Source organism: Poecilia reticulata, chromosome 17, assembly GCF_904066995.2.
Source record: "Poecilia reticulata chromosome 17, P_reticulata-male-v2, whole genome shotgun sequence".
Taxonomy (NCBI): Eukaryota; Metazoa; Chordata; class Actinopteri; order Cyprinodontiformes; family Poeciliidae; genus Poecilia; species Poecilia reticulata.
Window position 1 is genome coordinate 26,276,381 of NC_088846.1, and position 26,908 is coordinate 26,303,288.

Genomic DNA, 26,908 nt, shown 5'->3' on the forward strand with positions numbered 1-26,908 from the left:
GTTTAAAATGTTCTCTTTCTTCTGTGTGACCTGGAGGCCCCATCTGCCTGTTTGTTTTCATGTGAAACAGTTAACTGTGTGTTTCCCAGATCTTAAACTACGTTTCCACAGGTGCCTTCTTATCAACCGGAATACTCCCTACCTTAGAAACTGTCTGTGCAGTAATAATTTATCTCTGCTGTCTTCTGTTTCTGCTTGATAATAAAAGACAAGCTGTAACCAAAGGTCTTCAGACGCTCAGTGAACGGCTTGGAGGAGCAGTTTGCTGAGTCTTCTCCTTTTGCAAAAGCTTAGTCATAAGATTCATATATGTTGTCTGTGGTTCTTTTATTGAAGGTTTGAGAAAAATACCCATCAATCTCCAGCTGTGGCATCATTACTAGTGTTGAAAACAAGTTTCAAAGTTGACATTTTAAAGGATAAATAACATGCATTTTCAATAAAATCCACATTTCATTAGGACCCATCTTTACCAGAAGTTCTGTTGGGTTCATATTGACGCCTCCCCGTCTCAGCGGTCATAAACCTCCAGCAGGTTCAGAGTGTTTTTGTTTGTGCTGCTGAATGAGTTTGCTGCCTGTCATTAAATCAGCCATGCAGGGAGGAACACAGTCAGCCGGCCTCCAGCTCCTCTGTGGCGGCTGTTCGCCGATCTCCATCTGCGCCCGACTCTGTCAAACCGACTCCTCTCTTCTGCAGACGCCACTTCTACATTTACCTCAATGAGTCTAATCGATGTTTTTATGCAAAGCAACTTGTTCAAGTGGAACGGAAGGAATCTAACTAACAGCAGGAAAGAGGGCAGAAAGAGAAGGCAAAGGAAACGCAGTGATGTCTGTAGAAATTTAGAGAGCAAAACTTTACCTTTTAGCAGTTCTGGATCAAAGGGACATTTTTGAATTTTTACTCATATATATATATATATATATATATATATATAATACAAAACCAAAAAAGAACAAAAACAATTGTAACAATTTACATTTATTTTTCTCCTTTTTGACTATTCAACTAAATCTGAGAAATATATAAAAATATCAAAAGAATGTCGCATACCCAATTCATTTTTGAATAAAAAAAAATAAACAAAGCTGAGTTGAAAACAGGATTTTCGGAGTTTTGACCAACAGAGCTGATTTTATTTGATTAATTTCCCCTGGAAAACAAAGTAGTGGCATTGATTAGATATCTCTCTGAATGCTTTTAATGGCCACTGTTCTGATTTTTGGTTATCAATATTGTGGATGTGTATGGAAATAAATTATTGATTAATCAAGACTGTTGGCAGGTGGTCATAATGTTATGCCATATTGGTCTCTAAAGTCAGAAGTTTAAAAATGATGTGGGAAACAAACTCGTTTTGAAACATTCTTAGACAAGATTCATCCTTTTGTAAAAAAAAAAAAACAAAAAAACAAATTCAGTAAACAACTTTATCGTTGAAAGAAAAATCAAACCCACACATGCTCTTCAAAAAATGTTTTACTTTGAGGCCATTTTTTAATCAGGAGGCACAAAAACAAAAGTTAACTTGCTTCACTTCATTATGACCATCAGTGTGTAAACATTTGCTTCTCAGCTGCACTGACAGAAACGTTTGTCCAGTTTCACTCAGACTTATCTACAAAGCTGACCCAAAGAAAGACGGACACTGAACCACCCCCAACTTTAACAACTCGTCATTAAACTCACATCTGAACTTCAGAGTTTAGGATGGAGATGGTGCCGTTTGTCACAAACTTCGATAATTGACACACTTTTCGTCCTTTGCGTTGTTTGCACATGAGCTGCACTTGAGAAAATTCATTTTGATTAGAAGGATGTCTGCCTGGAAGATGTCTGATTCTGTTCCTGTCTGATTCTGTTCCTGTCTGATTCTGTTCCTGTCTGACTCGCCTCCTCTCACAGTTTGGCGCTTTGTCCACATCTACCTGCACATCAAAGCAGATTAGTGTCTAAGAATGATCTCTGTGTGAAGCAAATGAGGCGACGGCGTTAAGAGTGGCTGCTGCTGCTGCTGCTGCTCGGAGACCTCGCAGCTGAAACGCATTAAGAAATGGAGGAAGGAAAGTTCCCTGCAAGCAGTTTTAGAGAAGTGAACAACCTCACACTTCAGAGAAGAGGTGGGCGAGATGGACTCAGAATTTTATCGCAACATTTTGTGGTACTATTGCGATAACGATAAAGATCATGATAAAAAAATAAATGTATTATGTATTTTTTAGGTAGCTGCATGGCTGTGACTTTATTGGATAGCATTCATAGCACCACAAAATATTGTTCTTAAAAAAATTCTCATTTAAGATAAAAATGTGATTTTTATCACTAAATTGTACACAACTGCATTTAATCATATTTCTGAATTTACTGACATTTATTGAGGCTTTTGTGGAAAAAAAAAACTGGAGAAAACATTTAATATTTTTCATTTATTATCTATAATTGAAATTTATCACAATAAATCCGAATTTTATAAGAAATTTTTCACAATAAATGCCCACCTTTAGTTATTTAAACAAAAAAAAACCTAAAGATTTTGAGACTATTAAACCAAAATTAACTTCAACTGACTTTTCCATTATTTATTTCAATAATTAGGACAGTGTGGGAGCAAAAAGGAGATAATTGACGGCGAACTCCAAATGAAGTAGTTTAACCTCCATTCCATCCATAACAAATGTAGCATCAGTTTGAAGTTTTTTCAGATTAACGCTACACCGTTAAACTACATAAGTTTAATATTTTGATAGTTATGTGGAAGAAAGTGAGACTCACAACAAGATCTTTTCTTTGCAACAATTTTAAGAACTTTCTGATAATCAGTAAAATCTTTTAAGTCAGTCCTGCTGTGTGTGGTGAGTTCAGTCTGTTTGGAAGGACTTTAGAATCGCTCCAATCTAAAATCCAGGATATTCTACATGTTGGATTGTCTTAACCCAACATGGTGCTGATATTATGTGGACAAACGAGAACGCAGCTCGTTGAATGTGAGCCAATCTGAAAGCGAGGAGAGAGAAAGACGGTGGAGAATTCAGAAAACGACTTCCATGGAGCTCCAGAAAGCTTGATGGACATCAGAGACGTATTTTCTCTGTTACTCCACAAATGATCACCGTTGCTTCTTCCTTGTCAGCCATGTTTGTTCTCTGAATTCACGTTTGATCTCGTAAGATTTCCCATCGAACTCTGAATGTTGGTGAGTGAAATCTGTTGTGTGGTGTGTTGCTCAACACCACACACCAAACATCTTTCTGATTCCTAATATTTTTATCTCTGTGTGTGGTCTCTTACGTTTTGAAAAGTGTTTGTTCTTTAGTTGCTGGGAGAAATGACAGCAGAGAAATAAACGCTGTCGTCAACGTTACAAGCAAATCTCTAAATTGCTTGTTATGTTGCTGTGTTTGTGTGTTTAGTCAAAACAAGTCTCTGTTGTAAATGTGATCTTGGATCTCAGAGACAACTTGTATGAATAGAGGTCAAATAATAAAGAAAATGCTGGTCAGGAGCAGAAACTGTGTTGGTTTGAATGCTGCCAGACTTTCAGACCTTCAAATCAGCCTCGTCATGCAGTCATTTATCAAAGTGGTGATTTAAAAGATGACTTGGCTCAGCAATGCACTCTCTTAAGTCCCTTCAAAGGGTGTAGGTTTGCTAAGTCTCCAAACTGCTGATCTTGAAGAAAATGTATCCTTTCTCTTCCTCGTTGCATAAATTAACCTTTCGGTTTCTAAACATAACATCATTCTCACCTATTATCTTTTATGCTTCTCAATATTTTTCTTTTTTTTCACTACAAACTTGACCAGAAAAACAATCAAAGCCTTTGACTACACCCTTTGGTCCATAGTTTTGAAAAGATACCTCATGCTTCAGACATCCAGGCTCGGGGGAAACTGCTCAGTCTTACAAAAAGATTTTCAAACATTGGAATGTATTAAGAGATTTTTTCCCCTTCGTCAGTGCAAAAACAGGCGTCCTTCACACTCACCAGATTAGTTTTGCTGCTCCATGCACAGAGTTTCAATCTAACTTTTAGCAAAGCGTTTTAGGATCATTAGCTCCAGGCTGATGAGACTTTTCCTCATTAGCTTCGAGCTAAATCCTAAAATGTCTGAGCCTGGAAATGACCTACTTAGTCATGACTGACCATTAGATGCAATGTACATAATAGCGAATTTGGTCACTTTTAATGAAACTTTTTCCCCATATAACTTCTGAAACCGTCATCCCTTGTGAGCTTTAACAAGATGCAAAACGGATCCCAGCACAAAATGCAGAAATTCACTTCGCCTTTGTGAAAACAACCGTAAAGATGTCGGTTATTTATACTCTTGCATCATTTGAAATTCTCAACCCAGTTTTACTTCATGTGACACACGGCGATCAATATTCAACCTCTTGCAAAACACTGTTTTCTTTTTTTTTACTAAACAATTTAACAGATGCTTGCTGCATCAACTGAACCAGATCTGTGGTTACAAATGTTAATTACACATCAAAATGTTTTACTCAGTTGTTTTTTCGTCTCCACAGTCTCTTGAGGACAACATCTCAAAGCACAGAAGCAGTTTTGTCTCAGTTTGTCCAAAAATGTATAAAGGAATGGAGTTGCTAAGGCAACTAAGATAAGCCTAAACGCTTCACAAAGTCCATAGTAACATTTCACATTGTGTTTTGGTACAATGATTTTTAAAACGATACTAAATGCACCTTTATATTCTACATAATGTGTGCTTAAGTCAGGGGTGTCCAAAGTGCGGCTCGGGGGCCATTTGTGAGCCTTGGATTGATTCTGTGTGGCCCGGCCAGCAAACGTGGTTGGTGCAGATGGAGACGGTTTTGTCTTTAATTTCTAACAAATTAAAATCTTTCAATGGAAAATCTTACATAAAACACAAAGTATGTATTTTAATAAAAACACTTTTTGGTTTCTCTTTGACTCAGTTAATAAAACCAGATTTACAACCCAGATCTGCTTTTAATTAATTGATTAAACTTGGCTTAATATAGAAAACATTTTAAAATAAAACCCTGTTCTTATATATATATATATATATATATTTATATTTATTTATTTATTTATTTTTTGATCCAGGCCTAAAAGATGCCTTTACATTTTAATGCCTTAAAATGTAAAACCCTTTTTAAATTTTGGATTTACATAGATTTAAACATATTTCCAACAAAAAAATTGACTTTGTTATTTAATAAAAATTATTGTATACTTAGTTTATTCTTGAGCAGTAAAAAACATAAGATAAAGCGATAAAAACTATAGTTTTTTGTTCTGCTAATTCTTTTTACTTGGTCCATGTGACAAAAAGTTTGGACACCCCTGGCTTAAGTTGTGGATTAAATTTGGCGGCTGGTGTAAGAAACCAAAATATGCATGAAGGGAATTAAAATATGACCCTGGAAATTGGAGAAAAGTAACACATTAATGAATGTTTTGCGAAATCCCTTTAAACCCAAACACATGAATCTGGAAACCATCTTTACATGTTGCCACAAGGGGGCAGCACTTCACATTTTCTCCCTAGTAAGATTGACAACTTCAACATTGAAAAAGTAACAAAGTGAAAGCAGCAAAAACTTGTTGCCAAGACACAAATCCCACATTCCAGTTTCTGTAAAAATGCATATTACCACCTTGAAGTCAAACACTGTTGCCTGTTTGTATCAGAATATCCACAATTATACAGTAAAGCAACAGAAACACAACACCAAACTGTTTGCTTTTGCCTTCGCCTTGAAGTTGAGCCACTTTTGGTAACAAAGAGTCCAGGAGGCTCTTGAGCCGAGCGACGAGTCCAGAGGGTCTTCAAGTCGTCTTCTTCACCTCCGACCCTGTGAAACAGCGGCAGCGCGGCGGGTCGGCAGAACTCCTGTTAGATAAAATACTCCTTTGGGTTTTCAGAGGACAGGTTCTGGGAGTCAGTCTGGTTGTTGAAAGGGAAGTCTGGACTGTCTTCCTGTTTGACCGCGTTCCCCTCCTGGTTTCGATAAGTGTCCTTCCTCCGGTAGAGGTACCGCGCGGCGACGGCCAAGCCGGTCAGAACCACGAAGATGACGACGGCTATGACACCTGGAATTAGAATATCATTAATTCAATAAACAGTGTTTCTTTTATGGTAATCTGACTGATTGTGGGAGCAAATAAAAAAAAAGACAAAATACTGAATACAGTTTTTCCTTCCACTCAACTTCCCATTAACATACAGCCCTCTGAAAGTCTATCGTCTTCAGCAGTGACCCGGACTGTAAAACCAGCCGTCTTCCTGTATGAGCCATAACATTAAAACCGTTTTTATTAGTCTAATATTTTCTGAGAAACTGAAACTTGTTTTTTATTAGCTGTAAGCTCTAATCATCAAAAGAAAAAGAAACACTTGAAATAAATGAGTCTGTGGGTTGAATCTATACAGGTTTAACTTACTGAATTGTTCCTCTATTTTAATTTATATGCAGAAAGTCTGGCATAACAGAACCGCAGCACATTTCTTTCATGCACAGCTGATTGAATTGCTAATCTAAAAAAACACTTTAAAAAGTTTTCCATCAGTTAAGATCAAACCTGAGCACTTAAGGGAAAACTAAGCAGAGCTTAATAGGTCGAAGCAGAATTTAAAATCAGTTTAATAATGCATTAAAAAAATGACCATGTATTGTGATAATCAGCAGATTTCTGTAGTTCGATTAGGTTTTCTGCCCTTTGTGTACAACAGGATTGAATGGACAGTTTTAAATGACTTCCACAGTTCCCACCTCGTATAATCTCCACTTTGAATCAATTAATGCTGGCAGAGAACCAACGTTTAAATTGGTTTTAAATCGAGTCATGTCTTGCCCATCTCTCGCTCCAAACGTTTTAAATGTCGCCTGAACAAACACATTAAAGCCACGTTTTATAAAAGATGCTTTGCCTGATTTGAAACTGATAGGGTGAGCAAATGGGACACGGATTCCAGTGCAGGGAGAGACAGAAATGGTTTAGTACCTCCAATCAGAGCCGAGTCGGTCCTGATGGCATTGACTAAAGGTTGACCTGAGCCCACTGAGCCGGACCGGTCTACAGCAAAGAGTCAGGAGGAACAAATCAGAGCAAGAGAGAAGTTAGAAAGACCAAAATAAAAAGCCAGAAGTCATCACCGAATTGAGGAGGAAAATGAGAGAAGCAGAAGTTATGAACACACAGCAAAACAAGAGAAATACTGAAGCATCCTTTAAACAGAGAACCCTCATGTTCCCCTTTAAAATGCATCACAACTGAAAATAGTTTTAATTCTTATTGTTTAAAGTTTAATAAAAGTACGATAAGAGTTTTTGTTCTCCTACACTGCAAAAAACACTAAATCTTACCAAGTATTTTTGGTCTAGTTTCTAGTGCAAAATATCTTAGTACACTTGAAATTAGATAAAAACTAATTTACAAGTAACTTTAGGAGCTTGTTTAGAGTCAATAAATCCTTAATTTTGATGAAAAAGTACTGGTACAGATTATTTCACTTCTAACAAGACATTTTTCTTTGTTATACGTGAAATAATCTGCCAATAGTACCACTACTCCACCTATCTTTGTCAAAAGGTACTTATAACTTGTATTAAGATATTTGCTCTAGAAACTAGACCAAAAATACTTGGTAAGGTTTTGTGTTTTTGCAGAATGTGAGAAGAGTAGAAAGAAAATCCAATCAACAAAACAAGTACAGAGGAAATATGGAAAAACAGAAAAAGAAGAAAAAATGAACCAGAACATAATTACGGCTAAAATGTTTCTCTGGAGAAATAAATGAAAATCTCGTTTCATAGTTCTTGTAGATGTTCTGTTTTTGACCCTGAATAAAATACTTTATTAATTTCTTAAGTTTAATTGGTAGGACCAGACACACAATGACAGACAAACTAAATAAAGCAGCACAAGTAACACAAATCAAACTTCTACTCAAAGTTTGATCCGTAACTCCATGTTTTACCTGATATATGGTGAATGTTTTCAGCTGCGTAGGGATTGGCTGAGGCTGCAGAGCCACAGTTGGACCGAACCAAAGGTCCGGTGATGATGACGGGGCTGGTGTCTGGGTGGAGCAGAGCAGCTTTCAGAGGATTGATGGAGTTGAACTGAACTACTGACAGGCAGCCGGTGAAACCCAGAGAGGCCAGCCGTGCCAGATGAGGGTCCAAATCACCAGACTCTGCAAAAGAAAGGAAAAAATATACATTATTCTGAACATCTGTGCAAAACAGGTAGCAAATGGTGCAAAGTCAGCGATATCTAAATTAGCATGCACATTTCTGTCTATTATGTCTTTACTTATATAAATTTCTTAATATTGACGAAAGAAGTTCTAGTGAAATAATCTGTCAGTGAAACAATACAAGTTAAAATGTATTGTTCCACTGGCAAATTATTCAGCAGAGCCTGTTGTGAATACAAAGGGTAGTTAGCCATCGATGACTGTGAGCTGTTTCTCCACCTTTACACATTTAGCAGCGCATTCAGAGGCTTGATTGACAGCGCTAAGACCCTCCTCCTGGCTCTGATTGGTTGTTTTTGACTGGCGGCAGTACATTTCTTCAGCACAGGGAGGAAGGAGGTGGAGGAGATCCATTTTTCCACATATTATCTGTCTCCCAATATGGTGACAGTTTTAGTAAATTTGTAGAAAACATTTTTTTATTAAAGTTGCATGCTGCAGTTTTACATGGTTGCAACATGACATTTTTAAAAAAGTTAAAAGTGGTACGAATGCTTTTGAAATGCACAAAATATTCCTGGTGTTTAGTTTCTCCTGTTCCTCTGCATTGTGGAAAAAATGGATGTTATCTTAACTGAAAACTGGAAGAGCAGCGGCAGATTATTTAGCTGCTCCTGGACAGAGTTTGCAAAAATTGTACTCAAGTAAAAGTAAAAAGCAGCCATCCAATAAATTACTCAAGTAAGAGTAAAACAATATTTAGTAAAAAGTATACTCAAATACTGAGTAAATGATCAAATAAATCATTTAATATTTAAAAATTACATAATCAGATGGACCAAAATAAGTGGAACTTTTGGTTTTATGAGAACAAACATGACAATAATTCATGTAAGTAACAAAAAAATAAAATCAGACTAAAGAAAATATTTCCAAATCAGTTTCTTTCAATATAAAACTTATGAAACTAACAAAAACTGCAGGTGTGTGTCTGTGTCTGGTGGAGTTTTGGTTAAAACATGTTTGATTTTCATTCAGTGGGTAGAAAATCCAGAAATTTTACTCAAGAGTAGAAATACTTTATAATAAAATTATAAAGATTTTACCAGCATCTAAAACGATGCCCAAGCTTTTAAAAGTCCATTATAAAATACATTACAGCATTTTGCTAAACCTGGAAGGTGTGGCGATGTTACTACCCCGGAAGTAATAAAAAAAATTAAATAAAAAAAAGTTACTCAAGTAAATGTAACTAGCTGGTACCAACTCTGCTCCTGGAAGCATAAACGAGACAATCACCAAATGCTGACAGACTTTTAATTCATCATTGGCCTTCAATTCTTCCAGTTTCCACCTGCATCCATCACTTCATGGGACAAATATCCCCTCTCTGCCTTTATCTGTTAATTTCACCGACTCCATCCTCTCCATCACTCACCTGAACTCCTCACTGCAGCGTAAACAGCAGCTGCTAAAGTCGACACAAACAGCTGCATCAGATGACTGAGAGCTGACTGTTACCTGAACACATCTGCATGTTGATGAGGAAACATTACAGCCGTCTTTCAGCTGTTGCTCTGCTCGCTACATCACGTCTCCTCCAGCCTCCCTGTGTTCCTTCTGGCTCCATTAGTTAGCCTGATGGATGACGAGGCTGGGGGGAAGCGACGGGAAATCCACGTCGCCGCTGCTTTTTCTGATTCTGATCAGAGTCTCTGCCTCTGTCGGTTTGACAGAGTGGGCAGCAGGTTGTGCGTCGACATGACAGGGTTGAAACGCGCCGCGCTCGTTCAGCTGTGTGACAACAAACCTGAGCTTTACACCAGACTGCAATAAAATCAGGATTTATTAAGTGACCTGAAATAGAGCCGTTGTAAATTTAATTAAAAATGTACGTCTTAGGGTGTTTTAAAGGCCAAATTATTTCAACGATGTGGCAAGAAAATCCTGTTGAAAACACAAAATCTGACTTGTGTGTATTTGTCTAGTTTCTGGTGCATATATCTTAGTACACCTAAATTAAGACAAAACTAATTTAAAAGTAATGATGTAGTAGCTTCTTTTAAGTCGATAATTCCTTAATTTTAATTAAGAAAAAATACTAGATCCTCTGGCAGATTGTTTAATTTAAAGCGAGACATTTTTTCCATGTTAGAAGTGAAACAATCTGCCAGTAGAATTAGTGCGTTTTAATCAATATTAAGGAATTATTTTTCTTACAACAAGTTCTTGCTGAAAACAAAGTTGTTAGTTAGTTTTGTCTTATTTCAACTGTACTAAGATGTTTGTACTAGAAATTACACCAAAATCTAACTATATAAAATGCAAGTAGTTATTACTACCCAACTCTGTAAAAACAACCGTACATACACTCAGACCTAAAAGCAATTAACCTAACCGTTTTGTTTTTGGACTGTGGAAGGAAGTCAGAGTACTCGGAGAAAACCCACATATTCATGGGGACTAAAAGCAAATTTCATGCATAAAAAAACCCAAGGCAGGGAATCAAACCCACAACTTTCTTGCTACAAGGCAACAGTGCCAAGAACGACCCAACCAGGCAGCCTACTCGGTCTTTTCTCAATCTGTTCTGCAAGAAAAAACAATCCTAATTTCACATTCAACTCAGACAAACTAGTGAAATGTATAATTCTCCAACTATAATGACAGCCTCTTCAGATAAAGCTAAAATAAATGGGCGATACCCTTTAAAGCGACAGTCTGGCTGAAAGCTGCGGCCTCTCAGCCCCTCATGTTATTTGCAACTTATATTTCAGACGCTCTTTGAAGGAGCCGCTTAAAGGAAACATGAATAAATCATGACGTGCTCCCTATTACTCGTGTCACCCTGAGCCTTTTACAATTCCCTGTCTACAAATGCACATTTAGGTGGATAAATCATAGCAATGAGACACCACACATTCCCGACTCTTTCCAATAATGCAAAGAAATAAACACTTATGCACATGTGAGAAGTACAAAAATCCAAATTCTCTAAATACATCAGCCAGAGGCTTTTTATTTTTTTTATTTTGGGAGGGCAAGAAGTGCAAAACAGAGTGGCATAAAGATTTCACCAGCATCTAAAACGATGCCCAAGCTTTTAAAAGTCCATTATAAAATACATTACAGCATTTTCCTAAACCTGGAAGGTGTGGCGATGTTTCAGCTGAAGCTAACACATGGATTGTTGCTTTTAAAAAGCATTTAAACAGCACTCATCAAAAACTTGTTTACTCAGTGATCCAACAGAGCCGATGCATTTCCAGCATGTGGAAATGGGCGACAACCTCACATTTTCACTTCCTGCGTCACGATTTTCATTCAGCTTGGCACCGATATGCTGCAACAAACTGCAGAAATACAAAATCTCACCAAATATTTGGTGTTTGAGTCCATCTGAAAAAAGACTAAACTAACTTATAAGTAACTTTTCAGGAAGATATGATGTTGTTTTAAGTCAACATTGATAAAAAAAAGTGTTAGTTATAAGTAAGATAATCTGCTAGTGGAACAACATATAAATTAAAAAATGAAAAATGTTTAACTTATGGTATGTTTCAGCAATATTACGGAATTTTTGACTTAAAATAAACTAATTTCTTGCTGAAAAGTTACTTGTAAGTTATTTTTGTCTCATTTTAAACATACTAAGATATTTGCACTAGAAATTAAGAACAAATACTTGGTAAGATTTTGTGTTTTTTCAGTGGATAGAAGCGCCATGTTTCTGCAACATAGCATGTAAGTGGTAAAAATGGGGGTAAAAATCAGACTCATCTGGTGCCAGTTTCACAATGACTGAAATCTTTTATTAATCTGGAATGCATCAATTTTCACCCTAAGCTGCAGGGATCCAAGTATTCCTGTATTATTTGCATTTTAAATTGTTTCTTTATTTAACGTCAGACATAAATTCTGGTTTTTCTCTTATATTGGATAAATTCCACTGGCTCAGACTTTTTGCTACCAACATACAGTCTCTCTTTTAGCCATGTGCATCCTTCTGCAGCGTGGGGAGTTGAGGTCTGGAAATAGTTTGCAAGAACAAAGAGAATTGATCTTTTACTCCAAGACTAAAAATCTTTCTGGCCAAGACAATGCATCGTGAAGAACTCCCAGAAAGTCCTCATTATTATTATTATTATTATTATTATTATTATAGACGTTACTTTTTCTCCCTTTCTATGTAATCAATTAAACTGTAGTTATTCAGTCGGTCAGTAGTTATTCAAAACACATTAGAGCTTAATGTTTTGTTCATTATAACATCTCCATCTTGCATCATTTAACATAATTAATCCTCTTATTTGAGAAATGTTTTTTTTAATGTACATCTCTGCGCTGTGGATTGATTGGTGGGAGTTGATACTTTTTACTCAGGTGAAGGCTGTGTGGTTCGTTTGGTAGCAGCAGAGGGATACAGGAATGTGATTGTTCTAGGAAGTGTTAATAATTTCATGATTTCAGTAATTTGTAATAAAGAGACAGAGTTTGGGGAAGAAGACGGCGGTTGTCCTTTTGTTCTATCACGGACGCTGTTCGTCTTTACAGGCTCTCCTTCAGGATCAAAGGGGAAGCAGAAATTCACCGCAAGAAGAAAAGGAAAAACAAAAAAATAAATAAAACATCATTTGTTACAACTGTCCATCATATGCTGAGACGTGTAACAATGCATCGTGAAGAACTCCCAGAAAGTCCTCATCGGTCCCTCCCAGCGCAGTAACCAGGTCCATTTTAAATTATGACAAGTCATCAAATATTTTATAGACATGACACAAAAAGAAAAGTTTTGCACAGAGCAGAGCAGAGCTGCCAGAACAGAAAGGCGTCCTTTTGTCTCTCCAGACGTCTGGGAACGTTTTCTTGTTCCTTCGTAGAATGAGTCGGCCTTCACTGAAGATTAATTATTTAAAATTCATCCATCTCTGTTAAACATGTTTATTTTCTTTCAGCATCATTCTTCTTTTGATCTAATTTCCATCTATTAAAGCAGTTTTCAGTTTGATTGAACAAACGCAGAAAAGTTTTTGAGGGTTTTAGAGTATTGGAAAATCGTCAAAAAGTGTCGGTCATGAAAAAGACCCAAGTGCAGAAGGTACATTGTCCAAATGAGCTGCTGTAAACTACAATGGAGAAATAGGGCCATACTAAAAACAGAATAAAGACATAAAAATATGAGAACAAAATCAAAATAATATCAGAGTAAAGTTGCAACAATACCAAAAAAGTGATCAAATTAACAGAATAAAGTCGTAATGTTACATATATGCTCATATTATGTCTTTATTCTTCTAATTTTGACTTTATTCTATAGTTTTATCACTTTATTCTCAGAGTTTATTTTATTTTATGAGTGTGGTCCTAATACTCCATCCCCATTTACAAACTGGAGTGGTGCAAAAAAAAAGTTTTTCCATTGCAGTTTTGCAAAATCCACAAATCTCTTATAGTGCAAAAACTTGCAATGGAAAATATATATACATATTTTAAAATTGCCGTGTTTCCATTAAGCAAATTTATCATCGTAATTCCAGTTTGTGCTATTTTAAGGTCAAAGGAAACACGGAGATGAACTGGGACTCAGAGAAATTACAAACTAGGTGAAAACTAACAAACTACTCAAAGAAAACTAAATCCTACACAGAAGTAACTAATAAATAAACTAACAAAATAATCAACTAACATGGCAAGCTCTAAAAAAAAATATTAAAAAACGACAAAGAATCAGCAAAAATGTTGCTTTCTTTCATTCTTACTGCATTTTTGTTCACTGTTGTAAAACATCTGAAGAAAGAAGGAAGAACTGAGTCAAGAAGAGAGAAATGTTCTCTATAAATCATGTTTAGAGGGTTTTTCTGCCACAGAATAACTTAACACACTCCCTCCTCACACTCTCCAGTGACTCCAGCATGGAGTTTATGACACACTGTTGCCGGGTAGATAAGCTTGTTGCTTCGTGACCAGAGTGTTAAACGGTTCTAAGGACCGGCCACCAGGTGAGAGAGGAGCTTCATGTGACCCTGTCTTGTAATGTATATGTTGTGTTTTTCGTTTTTAATAAATGAAAAAATCCTGTGTTTTGTATCAACTTGTATGTATTTGTTTGGTCCAGGATTGCACACAAAGTCTAGGACTTCAGGAAATCTGGTTGTGCAGCAGAAGTTAAATTATCTGCACAATCTGCACTGCAAAAATATTACCAAGTATCTTCAGTCTAACATCTAGTGCAAATATCTTTGTTCACTTGAAATAAGACAAAACTAACTTTCAAGTTGCTTTCAGGAAGATCTGGATGCTTGTTTTAAGTCAATAATTCATTAATATTGATAAATAAAGTTGCACTTGAAACATTTTTCCCACGTTCTGCCAGTGGAAGTTGAACTTTTTCATCAATATTTAAGAATTATCGACTTAAATCTTCTATATCTTGCTGAAACATTACTTACAGGCTATTTTTATATATTTTAAGTCTGATAAGATATTTGCACTAAAAACTAAGCAAAAATACTTCATAATATTTTGTTTTTGCATTGTAGGACTTTAATCAGGCATGTCTGCTCGGTAATCAGGTCAGGAAACAGGTTCCTTTTTTTTATTATAGTATTATAATCTTGACTCAAACCACTTTATAGTCCTTCCTGTACATTAGTACTTCACATATGTCCTGGTCTGCTCCCCACCTGCTCTGAACCCCATAATGCAGCAGATGTGAGACATTTTGCTCTGAAGGCAACAACCTCCTTATCATCCCACACCTGAGAGTTATCTAATAACATGGAGCAGAAATGTACTTTGCTTTTTTAAAGACTCTAAAAGTCCTGAGCTCTAACTCTGCTGTAACTTTTGGAAAAGCAAAACAAATTTGACCGTTTTCATTTCCATGGCACCAGGCAGTTTCTTCAAAGACTCATTATTAGGGGCTGGTTGTCGCGATAAGGATGGAAGTTGATTCACAACAGAAGTTTCTTCAGAACAAAAAGAAATTTCTGAACTATGTTTTTTTTTTTTAATCAAAGTGCAAGAAATTATTCAATACTGTTGATTTTTAATCATTAGAGAAAATATAATATAAAAGAAATCAGCACCAGCTGCTCTAAAGTAGACTTTTAGCATTTCATGTGTGCTGTAACAATGCATTTAGTCCAGCTTTTTCCTTTTATTCTAGTGAAAGTGGACCTGCTGAGTGTTGGAGGAGAGCGAACAAGTCTGAGTGCTTTAAAGCCAAAAATATCTATTTTCTGCTCTCACTGCCTCCTCACTTACCATGCACTTTGCCCAACACCAGCGACTTGATGGCATTAAACTCTCCGTCAGACGTGAGGTTGAAGTCTTCTCTGGCATTTTGATCAACCTAATGAAAAAAAAAAAAAAAAGGAGAGATTTGAATTTAGTTTTTATGTGTATTTTGCATAAACCTTTCTGTTTGTGCACACTGCAAAAACACAAAATCTGGTTTTTGATCTTGTTTTGGTGCTACCCAACTCTGCTTATTTCAAATTTACCAAGATATTTCCACTGGAAACTAAAAAAAAAAAAAAAAAAAACTTAGTAAGACTTTGTGTTTTTGCGGTGCAGTTTAATAGCCCCAACTCAACAAAACTAAATTTATAAACTAAATAATCATTCCAGAGGTTTCCTGGGAAAATTATCTGGAGAAAATGCTTCTTAAGAGTTTCATGAAAAGTTAAAAAATGAAGGATAATTTTATATTTCCCTTTTTAACTAACCAGCATGACGTGTAAATTAACATTTATTTAGGTTATCAAAGTTTGAAAGGTCTTTAACTGAACATTTGCTTATTCTGAGAATGCAAAGAAATTCTACTGACATTTCTTTTTTTTTGGTTTCTTTAACTTGGCTTGAAATCTAAAGATTCTCAGCTGTAAAAAAATCCATAACAAGTTTTAAAAATGTGATGTGAAGCACAGAAAGCATTTTCCTTTGTTTTTACAAATTCCCAGCCATACCTGCATTGTAAGAGCTGTCAGAAAATGAAAAGTGTATTTCAGGTGAAGCCATTACTGTCGAGGCTAGTGACACTTTTTGATCTGTGGTCATCAAAATGACCCATGAGACTTTTAACAACCATTAAAACAAACATCTAAATACCAACATGACATGTTTAGTGTCGGGACAAAGCCTGGTTTTTTCTACCAGCACAAACTTTAAAATAGGAACTTTTCTATACTCTACTTGAACTTTTTGTTAACAAAAAGGCAGATTGGTCTGGACTAAAACAAAGGTTGAGTATGGTGATGGAGGCGTGATGCTGTGGGCCTGTTTCTTCTGGATCTACTGTTTTTTTCGCACACTACGCTATCTGCCATAGCTTCTCATGTGAAATGGCTTCGTCTTTGTAGATAAAATTATGTGCTAAATCCTTTAATATCAAATCACCAGACAGTAAGTCCTGAAACTCACTTCTGATTTGTCGCTGAAATGCTTTTTTACTTTTTCATGGTGGTTCATATTAACAATTAAATGGAACATTTTAAAGCGCAGTTTTTCTTTTGATGTGCTTGTTTTTTCTTTTATTTTGTTGTCTTTGCTTTTCTTCTTTGAATTGCTTGTTGCTGAAAAAGTGCAATATAAATAAAACTATTTCTTCATAATAATAAATGAAACACTGACCAACATCTTGATGTGAAATGATGTCACTTGACAAAATGTAATATCTCAACTGTTGACTGTCTTCTATGACTTTGTATGTTTGTGTTTTTATCATGTAAAGCACTTTGAATGTGCGATACAAATAAACGTGACTGATTGATTAACTCATGCAGTAAATGTGTTAAATCCTGTTTAAAGTTTAACTAGATTATTACAAGCAATGCCACCTATAGCCAGTTGAATAAATCTGGTTTTACTGTACTGTTACCGGATTTATTTGACCACCTCCATGTTTCCTGGTACGTTTACACTTGGCAGCCTGAACATGAAGCGCTCCTTACGTTGAGGGCAGGACTTTATTTTCCGCTCCCTGTCAGTCTGATGTACTGCTTTCCAGCCGTAATAAAACACCTTCTGTAAAACCCAAAAGAATTGCGAACAAAGGGAGCCCCGATAAGAGCCAGAACCCGGCGATCCGACATTCTGCTGGAGCGATTTCGCCTTTTCTGGGTCGTTTTTCATGAGGTCAGGGCGGCGGAGATGATTATGTCCACTTGAGAGACTGCTGGCCATCAGGAAATGGCTGCATGAAACCCTCACTAAAACCCGCCCTGCTTCCTCAGAGCGCGTTGATAACAAAGCAATGATTCATGATGATGGAAGCAGACACAACGCAGCGCACTTCATATTTCACTGCAGCCTCACACGCGGCGAATCAGTTTGAGGTCACCTTGTATTTTATCTCACATTGTTTATAATTAAAGAGACATTCAGGCTACTGACTCCTGGTTGTTAGTGCCGTCCTCATACATCAAACCCGGCTGCTGTGAACAAGCTGGGAGAGTTGTTGGATCCAGATAAGATTACCGTGCTTCATATTTCATTTGAAGTGTAATTTAATTAGTTGGTTGATGTATTTTGTTCCCTTAAGGCCTGCAGTCATGACATAAAACGATCCTATGCTGGTTTTAGGGATTGCTAAGAAGGACTTCAGTCCAGGACGGCAGGTTGCTGCTTTTTACCAGCTCAGGCAGTAACATCATGTCACTACGCTGCAAAAATACTAAATATCACCAAGTATTTCTGTCTAGTTTCTAGAGAAAATATCTGAATACACTTGAATTAAGATAAAGCTAACTAGCAAATAACTGTTCAGAAAAATAGATTTTATTAATATTGATAAAAACTTGTAGTTTCACAACAAAACATTTTCCCATCTTGTAAGTGAAATAATTTGCCAATTAAACAAGTAAATATCAATATCAAGGATTTATTGACCATAAACAGGATCCTGTATCTTGCTGAAAATTTACTTACAAGTTAGTTTTGTCTCATTTCAAATGTATCAAGATATTTGCACAACAAACTAGACAAAAATACTTTGTAAGATTTTGTGTTTCAGCAAGATTTAGGCTCTTGATTTAAGTAAATAATTCTTTTATGTTGATCAAAACGTACTTGTTCAAGAAAATAAATATTTGGTAGTGATTGTACAGCGACCAGATGTCTGCATTAAGCACCAGAGATACAAAAAGTCATATGGAAAAGAAAGAAATCCATAGAAATCTAAACAGTATTTCTTGTTTACTATGAAAAATAAACACCAACATAAATTTAGATCGCCATTTTCTTTAAAGAAATGTCATTTGCGTCTTGGAGAATGGAAAAAAATCCTCTGTGCCTCCCACCAAACCACCCACACAATATATAATTTCAGCTAAGAGTATTTTATTATTCTCCACTTAAAAAAAAAACACACATCACTAATATCTTTGAGAGGTGAACATCTTATTTTGCATAATATAAAGTTCAGAAACATGCATTAATGATAAACTACCTCCTCTCTCACACATGCATAGACTTCATGTATATAAACATATTTTAATGTCTTACGATTTAAAGAATTCTTTACAAAAGTTTTAATTTAACAATCTCTAATGCTGCAGGTATATTAAATGGTGTGTTTTCCTCTAGTCGTATTTGTGAAAGGGCAAAATGTGGATTTTCATTTTTTTCCCCCAACAATAAAGCGAAACTCTTGTCTCGTTGCCATGGAGACCACATCATATATTTTCTTGTCTCATCTCGTCTGAATGCCTTATAGCACTCCAACTCCACACTAACGATGAAGCTGATAGCAACAATTAAGCCTGTGGTTCAGTTTGCTGGCTGAGACAGAAACGCACCGGCTGGTTTTGTTCTGTATATTAAAAACAGATGCAAAATGTAATCATGCTCCACATTTTTATTTTTAATCAAACGTGACATTTTAAGACAACCTTTCAGTGGAGGGTTATTCACCACTAAATGACAATAGTTCATCGACGTGTGCAGATTATTAAACAGATCAGAGCTACGGGGCACAGCTGCCAGTAGAACCAGTGCTACTGGCAGCTTATTTCACCTTTAATTGGGAAACATGTCTGGTTATAAGTGACACAATCTCCTAATGGAAGCGGCATTTTTTTCATGAACATTTAAGGAATTATTGACTTAAAACAAACTACTATGTTTTGCTGAAAAGTTACTTGTAAGTCAGTTTCGTCTTATTTTAAGTATCATAGGATATTTGCGTAAGAAACCAGACCAAAACTCCTCGACAGGATGTTGTGTTTTTGCAGTTTAAGCCTCTCCTGAGTGCACAGCTACCTGCACAGACACCGTGTGTGTCAATCTCCTGATGGCAACGCTGTGCAGCTGCCCATTGGCCAGGTTCCTCGCGCTGCTGCTCCTCAACACTTCAGCGTCTCGGTTGGCCTCCAGCTTGTATCTCACCTCCAGCTTATCTAAACACACGAAAAAAGTTTATTTTTTTCCTCCTCAATTTAAACTTGTTGGTGAAAATAGCCTCGTCTTTGTTCTTTAATCTCTTCACCGCTGCCTGCAGATGCCCTTTTCACCTCAGCAATGAATCAGAACGATGAGCATCTGAGGTGATAACGCTTTTCGTGCTAAGAGGATTAGTTGTAAGTCCCTATTTATGAAATAACTCTAAATCTAATTAATTTTTTATAATATTGAGAGCAGTAGGAGTGAACTCAATGGAAGAATCCTTTCTGGAGGCTTTAAGATTAGAAAGGATGAATTGCACCTTGTCCTTGTAATGCGCACGTTTACTTTATTACAATTTTTATTATGTTTAATCCCATTACAAACAGTTCAGGATTAAGATTTACTCAAGTTTTTCTTCACAGTTTAGAGAAAAGAAATCACAGTTTGTCTCAGAGAAGGGAAAAAAATGGAGGACATTTTTTTGTCCTGGATAAAAAATGGTTAAAAACGGTGCAGAGGAAGTGAAAGAAAGCGCCTAGGGATTTACATGGACACTTTTTATTAAAAGCCTTTACCTGGTGAATCCGCGGCAGGCGCAGAACCTTAATGCCTTGCTTCCTATTAGCTTTCTGAGCCATTAGGACCAGGGAAAGAATCTATTTAAAGCTAATCTAGGTGCAAAGTGCCAATTTTCCAAGACTCCTGGATGCTGAAAATGTAATTCTAAGTTCAAAGTTTTACTACTTCAACTCTTAAAAGGCACAACTTAATTATCCAACAAAGTTTGTGGCTGTTTTATTCAACATTTCCCTGATCTATCACCTATTAGCAGCAGAACAAAGTCCCATTTCTGCAGCACTATTTACGGCGTCTCTGATAAAAGCACAACATAACAGCTGGCGAAGCTGTACTGATGAAAACCAGCAGGGGTTAATGAGGTAAACCCAGATGGGGGGGAAGGTCTGAAAGATTCCTGAGGAAATAACAAGGGTGCAGAAAGAGGGTAAGACATTAAAGGAGGAGATGAGGAAACTTGAGTGGGAGAAAAGGAGAGGAAGCTGGGAAATTCGGAAAATCAGCTGTTGGACGACGAGCATCTTATGATGAAAAGGATCCAAAGATTTACCCACTATAATCAGATTTTATTCAGACATAAATGCAACACCACAAAAACTAATTCCTACCAAGTATTTTTGGTCTAGTTTTTAGTACAATGTATTTGAGTCTATTAGTACACTTGAAATAAGACAAAAACGACATAAATACTAGTTCAATTGGCAGATTATTCACTTATAACATGAGGAAAATGTCCTGTTAGGAGTGAAATACGGTAATCTGCCAGAGCGTCATCAAGTTTTCATCAATATCAAGGAATTACTGACTTAAACAAGCTCCTATATTCTGCTGAAAAGTCGCTATTAAGTTAGTTTAGTCTTTTTTCAAGTGTACCAAGTAAGAGTGCACTGATTGCAGTTTTCTGGCTGATCGCAGATTACCGATTTTCAAAAAGCCTGATCTGCCGATTCTGATTTTGGCCTATATCAAGCATTTTTCTCTTAAATGTTGCTCAATATAGCAAGAAAGCCACTGAGTTGACAACAGTTGCTTATTGTCAACTGCAAACATGCAGACATGGCCTGGTGAGCCGGTCGGTCAGCCAAACCTCTCACTGCAGAGCAAAAGAGGACAGTGGACCATTTTTCAACCTTTGCTGAGGTACACAAGATCGGCTTCACATGCAAATATCGGCCGATCATTGTTCTCCCAAAATTAAAGAAATTGTTGCACCTGTTACGACTGGCTCAGGGTCGTAACAAAAACATGAAACCATACCATGGTTAAAGTGAAATAAAGTAAATGTTTATTAACAAAAAACAACTATCAAAACAAAAGAAACTCAAAAGTGCAAAAGACGGGGAGCTGGGGCCTGGCAACTACCATTGCCTCTGCAGAATGGACGCTGAGGGCCACAGGCGACAAACCACCAACGACCAGTGACCAACGACCAGCTACGAGCCACCCAGCGCCGCTGAAAGACGGAGACAGCCAGCTTTAAGTATCCTGCACTCCAATCACCCGATCAGGCACACCTGCAAATGGGAGGAGCACAAAGAGGGACAACAAGACCAGCCTACAAGGCCCAGGGCCGTCACACCCCCACCCATAAAAAGCAGGTTCCTATAAGGAACCCTGCTCCTGCCTAACTCACCGTGCGTAAACAAACACAGCCACCATTTTCACCAGTCGTACTTAGCAAAGTAGATATGTAATGCCCAGGTTCTCTTCTCCCTACTCCACTTTCCAAACCAGCAACTGGTGCACGCAGAAGCTCTTTTAAGGACAAGAAAAGGAAATAAAGAGAAAAGAGCACAAAACAAACTACTAAACTAGAGCGCGAGATAACGCATCGGCTTTTACATTGTTTTTCCCTTTAATGTATTGAATATCCATGTTAAGACGCCCATGAATCAGAACGCTGTCCAACTCATCTGTACCGCCGTCATTCCTCACAGGTGATACTGCGCTATCCGTGGTGCTGAAGGTCTCGCTGCCTCCATCAAGGCTGTTTACGGTACACACCGGGGTAACACCATGAGGCTGAAATAAAACGTCATGAGCATAATATGCTTTTAACGTGTTAACATGACACAACTGGTTTTTCTTTCTCCGCTCTGGCATTGATATTAAATAGTTCTGGTCGGAAACCCTCTCCAGGACCGTATATGGACCAGAAAATTTAGCCTGAAAAGGAGAAGTCATGACTGGACACAAAGCTAACACTTGATCACCAGGCAGAAATGAGCGAACCTCAGCACGGCGATCAAACAGACTTTTCATTTTCCTCTGCGCTTCAGTCAGCCTCTCTTTAGCAAGATCCCGCGCCAGATACAAGCGTCTTCTGAAACCATTTACATAATCCAACAAGTTTGTCGGTGGAACGGATTCTTTAAGCCCGTGCGCTACCACAGCCAACGGACCCTTAACGTTGTGCGTAAAAACCAGTTCGTTTGGGCTAAACCCGGTGCTTTCCTGGGTTACCTCCCTGGCGGCCAGCATCAGCCACGGCAAACCTTCTTCCCAGTCGCCCGCCAGTTCTGTACAGTAAGCTCGCAGGAGAGACTTCAGAGACTGGTGGAAGCGCTCTAACGCCCCCTGACTCTCTGGATGATACGCTGTTGCTTTACTGTGTCGGATCCGTAACTGCTTCAAAACCTGACTGAACAAATGTGATGAAAAATTCGTTCCTTGGTAAGATTGTATGACTTTAGGAATGCCAAACACCGAAAAAACTGAGTGAGCGCACGTACAACTGACCTAGCAGTTATTGACCGTAATGGATAGGCTGCTGGATAACGTGTAGTTTGACATATGACAGTGAGCAGATATAATGACCCAGCCTTTGAGCGAGGTAACGGGCCAACGCAATCAATTATTAAGTGCTCAAACGGCTCAGATGCGGCAACAATTGGGCGTAATGGGAACGGTTTCAAAGTCTGATTGGGTTTAGCAATGAGCTGACAGACATGACACATCTTAATGTAAGACGATACGTCCTTTTTAAGACGCGGCCAGTAAAAATGTCTGAGCACCCGGTCATACGTTTTACGTACACCAGAATGGCCCGACTCGTCATGAGCAACTTTGAACACTGCGGAGCGGAGTTTAGTGGGAACCACTATTTGAAATACTGGCTCACCGACAATGTCAGCATGGGGTAACCATTTCCTCACCAACAACGAGTCCTGCAGAAAGTAGCCACATGCACCATCCGTGATTTCACTCAGCGGGCGCACCTGATCGAAGAGATTCTTAAGAGAAGCATCAGCTTGCTGCTCCGCCACGAACTCGCTGCGAGACAGAGACATGGGAAAACTGGACAATGGAAGAGTCATTTTTTTCACACATTTTTCCTCTTTCCCACTCTGAGCACGCATCATGGCTCGAGTAACTGCGCATGCGGTAAAAACATCCGGGAATTCCCTGTTATTCTCGTCAGTCTGAGAAATGACTCGTTTAATCGGCTCCGACTTAACAAGTCCATCCAACTGCACAATCTCCGCCCACAAATGTGTCCCAGCTAAACCGTTACCTAAAATCACAGAGACTCCGTCAATCGGCAAAGCAGGGCGCACAGCCAACTGTGCGTCACCCGTAAATAGTTCACAGTCGAGATATACTTTATGTAGTGGAACAAACAAGACGTTTAATCCCATTCCTCGCATCGGAACACAGGCACCTGTCTCAGATTCAACCGAGAACGGCAAAACATCAGCTCTAATGAAAGAGTCAAACGCGCCAGTATCCCTAAGGATCTTAACTGGAACCTTCTCCGTGCTGTTTGGCAGTGACACATACCCATCACGAATAAACGGCAGATAGGAGACGCCTACTTCAGAACGCTGAACGTTCTTCGCGTCCTTTAGATGATTCTGCACCGGTGCAGCCAAACCAACACCTTTAGGAGCAGTCTCAAACCTTTGCATTTCAGCTTTAAGCTGATAACAATCCGCCTTAATGTGTCCGCGTTTGTGACAATAATGACAAACCCGATCATCCCGAACAACCGGACTTTTAAATCGTCTGGCCTCATTTAGCTCAGCGACATCAACCCGATCAATGCGGTACTCGCTTCGCCCAAAAGATTGTCTGAAACCAACCTGATCTGAAAAATCCTTATGCATCAGAACGTATTCGTCTGCCAACACTGCAGCTTCAGACACGGTCTTAGCTTTCTGCTCATTGATGTAAGTTGCCATGTTTCCCGGCAACCCGTTTTTAAACTCCTCCAGCAAAAGTAGATCGCGGAGCTGATCAAAGTTTTTTACCTCCTGTGCAGCGCACCACCGATCAAACAAAGCGGTTTTTACACGCCCAAATTCCGTGTAACTCTGATTGTCGGATTTTTTAAAGCGGCGAAATTTTTGTCTATATGCCTCGGGTACAAGTTCGTAAGCCTTTTCCACTGCACTCTTCACTTTATCATAATTTAAACTGTCACCAGGTGACATCGAGGCATAGGCTTCCTGTGCTTTACCCGTAAATACGCACTGCAAAAGCAACGGCCAAACATCCCTAGGCCACTTGAGTGTCTTAGCCACACGCTCAAACAAGACAAAATACTTGTCCACATCCGACTCTGAAAACGGTGGAATCAAACGAATGCATTTATTAATGTCAAACTGGGCCCCTGCAAGACCACTGTCCTGATCAGCAGAACCGCGCGCTGAGTCGCGTTTCGCAACTGCCTCCAATTCCAGTTTGCGCATTTCAACTTGATGTTGCAGCTCCAAACGACGCATCTCCAATTCCAATTCCATTTTACGCACTTCAGGGTAAAACGGCCCAACTTCACCCTGTGTGTTTGGTGCGGGAGGTGGCAAAACCTCTTGCTCAACCAATGCGGCGTATAAACGTCCTTTAATAACCCCCTTTTTCTCTTGTTTAACCACAGGTATGTTAAAATGAGCAGCAATGGCTATGAGATCGTTTTTAGTAGTACTATTAAACTTCTCCAAAGAGGGATCAGCTACAAAACTTTCCAGGTCAAACTCCATTTTCAGGACGAAAATTAATCACGTCACAGAAAGAAAAAACGCCAGCTAAGCGCCAACTACAGCGTGAAGTGAAAACAAATTGAAACAAGGGCACAATTGGTCCAAAGTAACCATGTCCCCACTATACTTTACCTGCCTGCCAAGACTCACCTGATAAACTGATTCCTGGCTCTTCACGTGGATCGGCGGCGGGTTTATTAAGCACCAAACCAGTAAGAAATTAATCTTACGGACTGCCCCCGAGATCACTGCTCGCACAGTGAACGCTAACCGCAAACCCCCACGACACTATCAAAATAAACAGGTGAAGTCTAAAGCGACAGCACCTCTTAGCCTAGCAGGAGACACAGTCACTAAAATAGAACCAACACTGATGCACAAGCTCAAAAAACATTTCACTCACCTGCATATTGAACCAACCTACCAAATACGCCACAGCTGCCAAAAACAAGCCGGCCAAAAAAAAACGTGTCACACCCAAATGGTGACGTCAGTGCTCACTCCTACAAACACGAAAAAAGATGAATGACAGAACATCAAGCATTCAAACCATCAAGTTTACAAACTGTAGGAATTCTTGCTTTGGACGAGCCCCCATTTGTTACGACTGGCTCAGGGTCGTAACAAAAACATGAAACCATACCATGGTTAAAGTGAAATAAAGTAAATGTTTATTAACAAAAACAACTATCAAAACAAAAGAAACTCAAAAGTGCAAAAGACGGGGAGCTGGGGCCTGGCAACTACCATTGCCTCTGCAGAATGGACGCTGAGGGCCACAGGCGACAAACCACCAACGACCAGTGACCAACGACCAGCTACGAGCCACCCAGCGCCGCTGAAAGACGGAGACAGCCAGCTTTAAGTATCCTGCACTCCAATCACCCGATCAGGCACACCTGCAAATGGGAGGAGCACAAAGAGGGACAACAAGACCAGCCTACAAGGCCCAGGGCCGTCACACACCCCTTCTGCAAACATATTTTCAGAGGAAACTAGACCAAAACTCCTTGGTAATATTTAGTGTTTTTGCAGAGGAAGCTTTCTCACCATGCTTGTTGATGAGAACGGCCATGTACTCTCTGTAGTAAGAGCCGACATAAAGCAGCAGAGCCGGGCTCTGTGCCGTCCTGAAACTCATGGAGACGTTTTCTCCTCTCAGCGTCGTGTCGGAGTAGATGGAGGACGGCAGAGCGCTGCTGTTTCTGGTCAACTCGTACGGCTCCTTGAAGGTGTATCTGACTGACGTTCCAGGTTTGAAACTGGCTGACAGCTCTACAAAGGAAACAGTCAGATTATAATCCATCACTGTTGGTGAGAAGAAAGTTGTCTTGAAACTCTGGCAGCGGCTGAACCCGCTGAACCCAAACAGAGTTCACTGTGGCGGCACTTTTCTTCTGAAACAGGATTATGATTCACTGAACCTTTGATTTCATGTGGTATCCAAATGCTTTCAAATGAGTGTTAAGTGTTGCAAACACAGAAAAAGGTCTTGTGGAAATATATAGACGCTTAACCTTTAAAACACCCACACGCTGAAGCTGAGAACAAAACCTGTCATGGTTTAAAAACATGAAACTCTGCTCAAGTTTTCCTCATGATTTATAACACACAACGTTTACTATCCTTTCAAACAACGTGGGAGAGCCCAGAAGTTGACTTCAAACTTCTAATTAGGTTATTTGATGTAAATAGAGAAAGCTGTGGGTCAGTTTTAAGGAAACATGTCAAATGCAGTGTTTCCTTGTCATGGAAAAATCTGCCAAAATAACA

General features: G+C 38.5%; 1 protein-coding gene across 2 annotated transcripts in view; it reads right to left on the bottom strand.

The window, feature by feature from the left end:
* Positions 1 to 1,467: 1,467 nt before the first annotated feature.
* cntnap3 (contactin associated protein family member 3) overlaps positions 1,468 to 26,908 on the bottom strand; it is a 114,629-nt gene continuing 89,188 nt past the window's right edge. Inside the window, exons 19-24 of one of the 2 annotated variants that reach the window (XM_008433924.3) lie at positions 26,186 to 26,410; positions 19,458 to 19,594; positions 15,462 to 15,549; positions 7,974 to 8,192; positions 6,998 to 7,069; positions 1,468 to 6,085 (exon numbers count right to left, since the gene is read on the bottom strand). In XM_008433924.3, coding sequence (XP_008432146.2) covers positions 5,889 to 6,085; positions 6,998 to 7,069; positions 7,974 to 8,192; positions 15,462 to 15,549; positions 19,458 to 19,594; positions 26,186 to 26,410 — 938 coding nt within the window. In that variant the 3' untranslated portion in view covers positions 1,468 to 5,888. The remainder of the gene's footprint in view (positions 6,086 to 6,997; positions 7,070 to 7,973; positions 8,193 to 15,461; positions 15,550 to 19,457; positions 19,595 to 26,185; positions 26,411 to 26,908) is intronic. The other variant, XM_008433926.3, reaches the window with a different exon arrangement.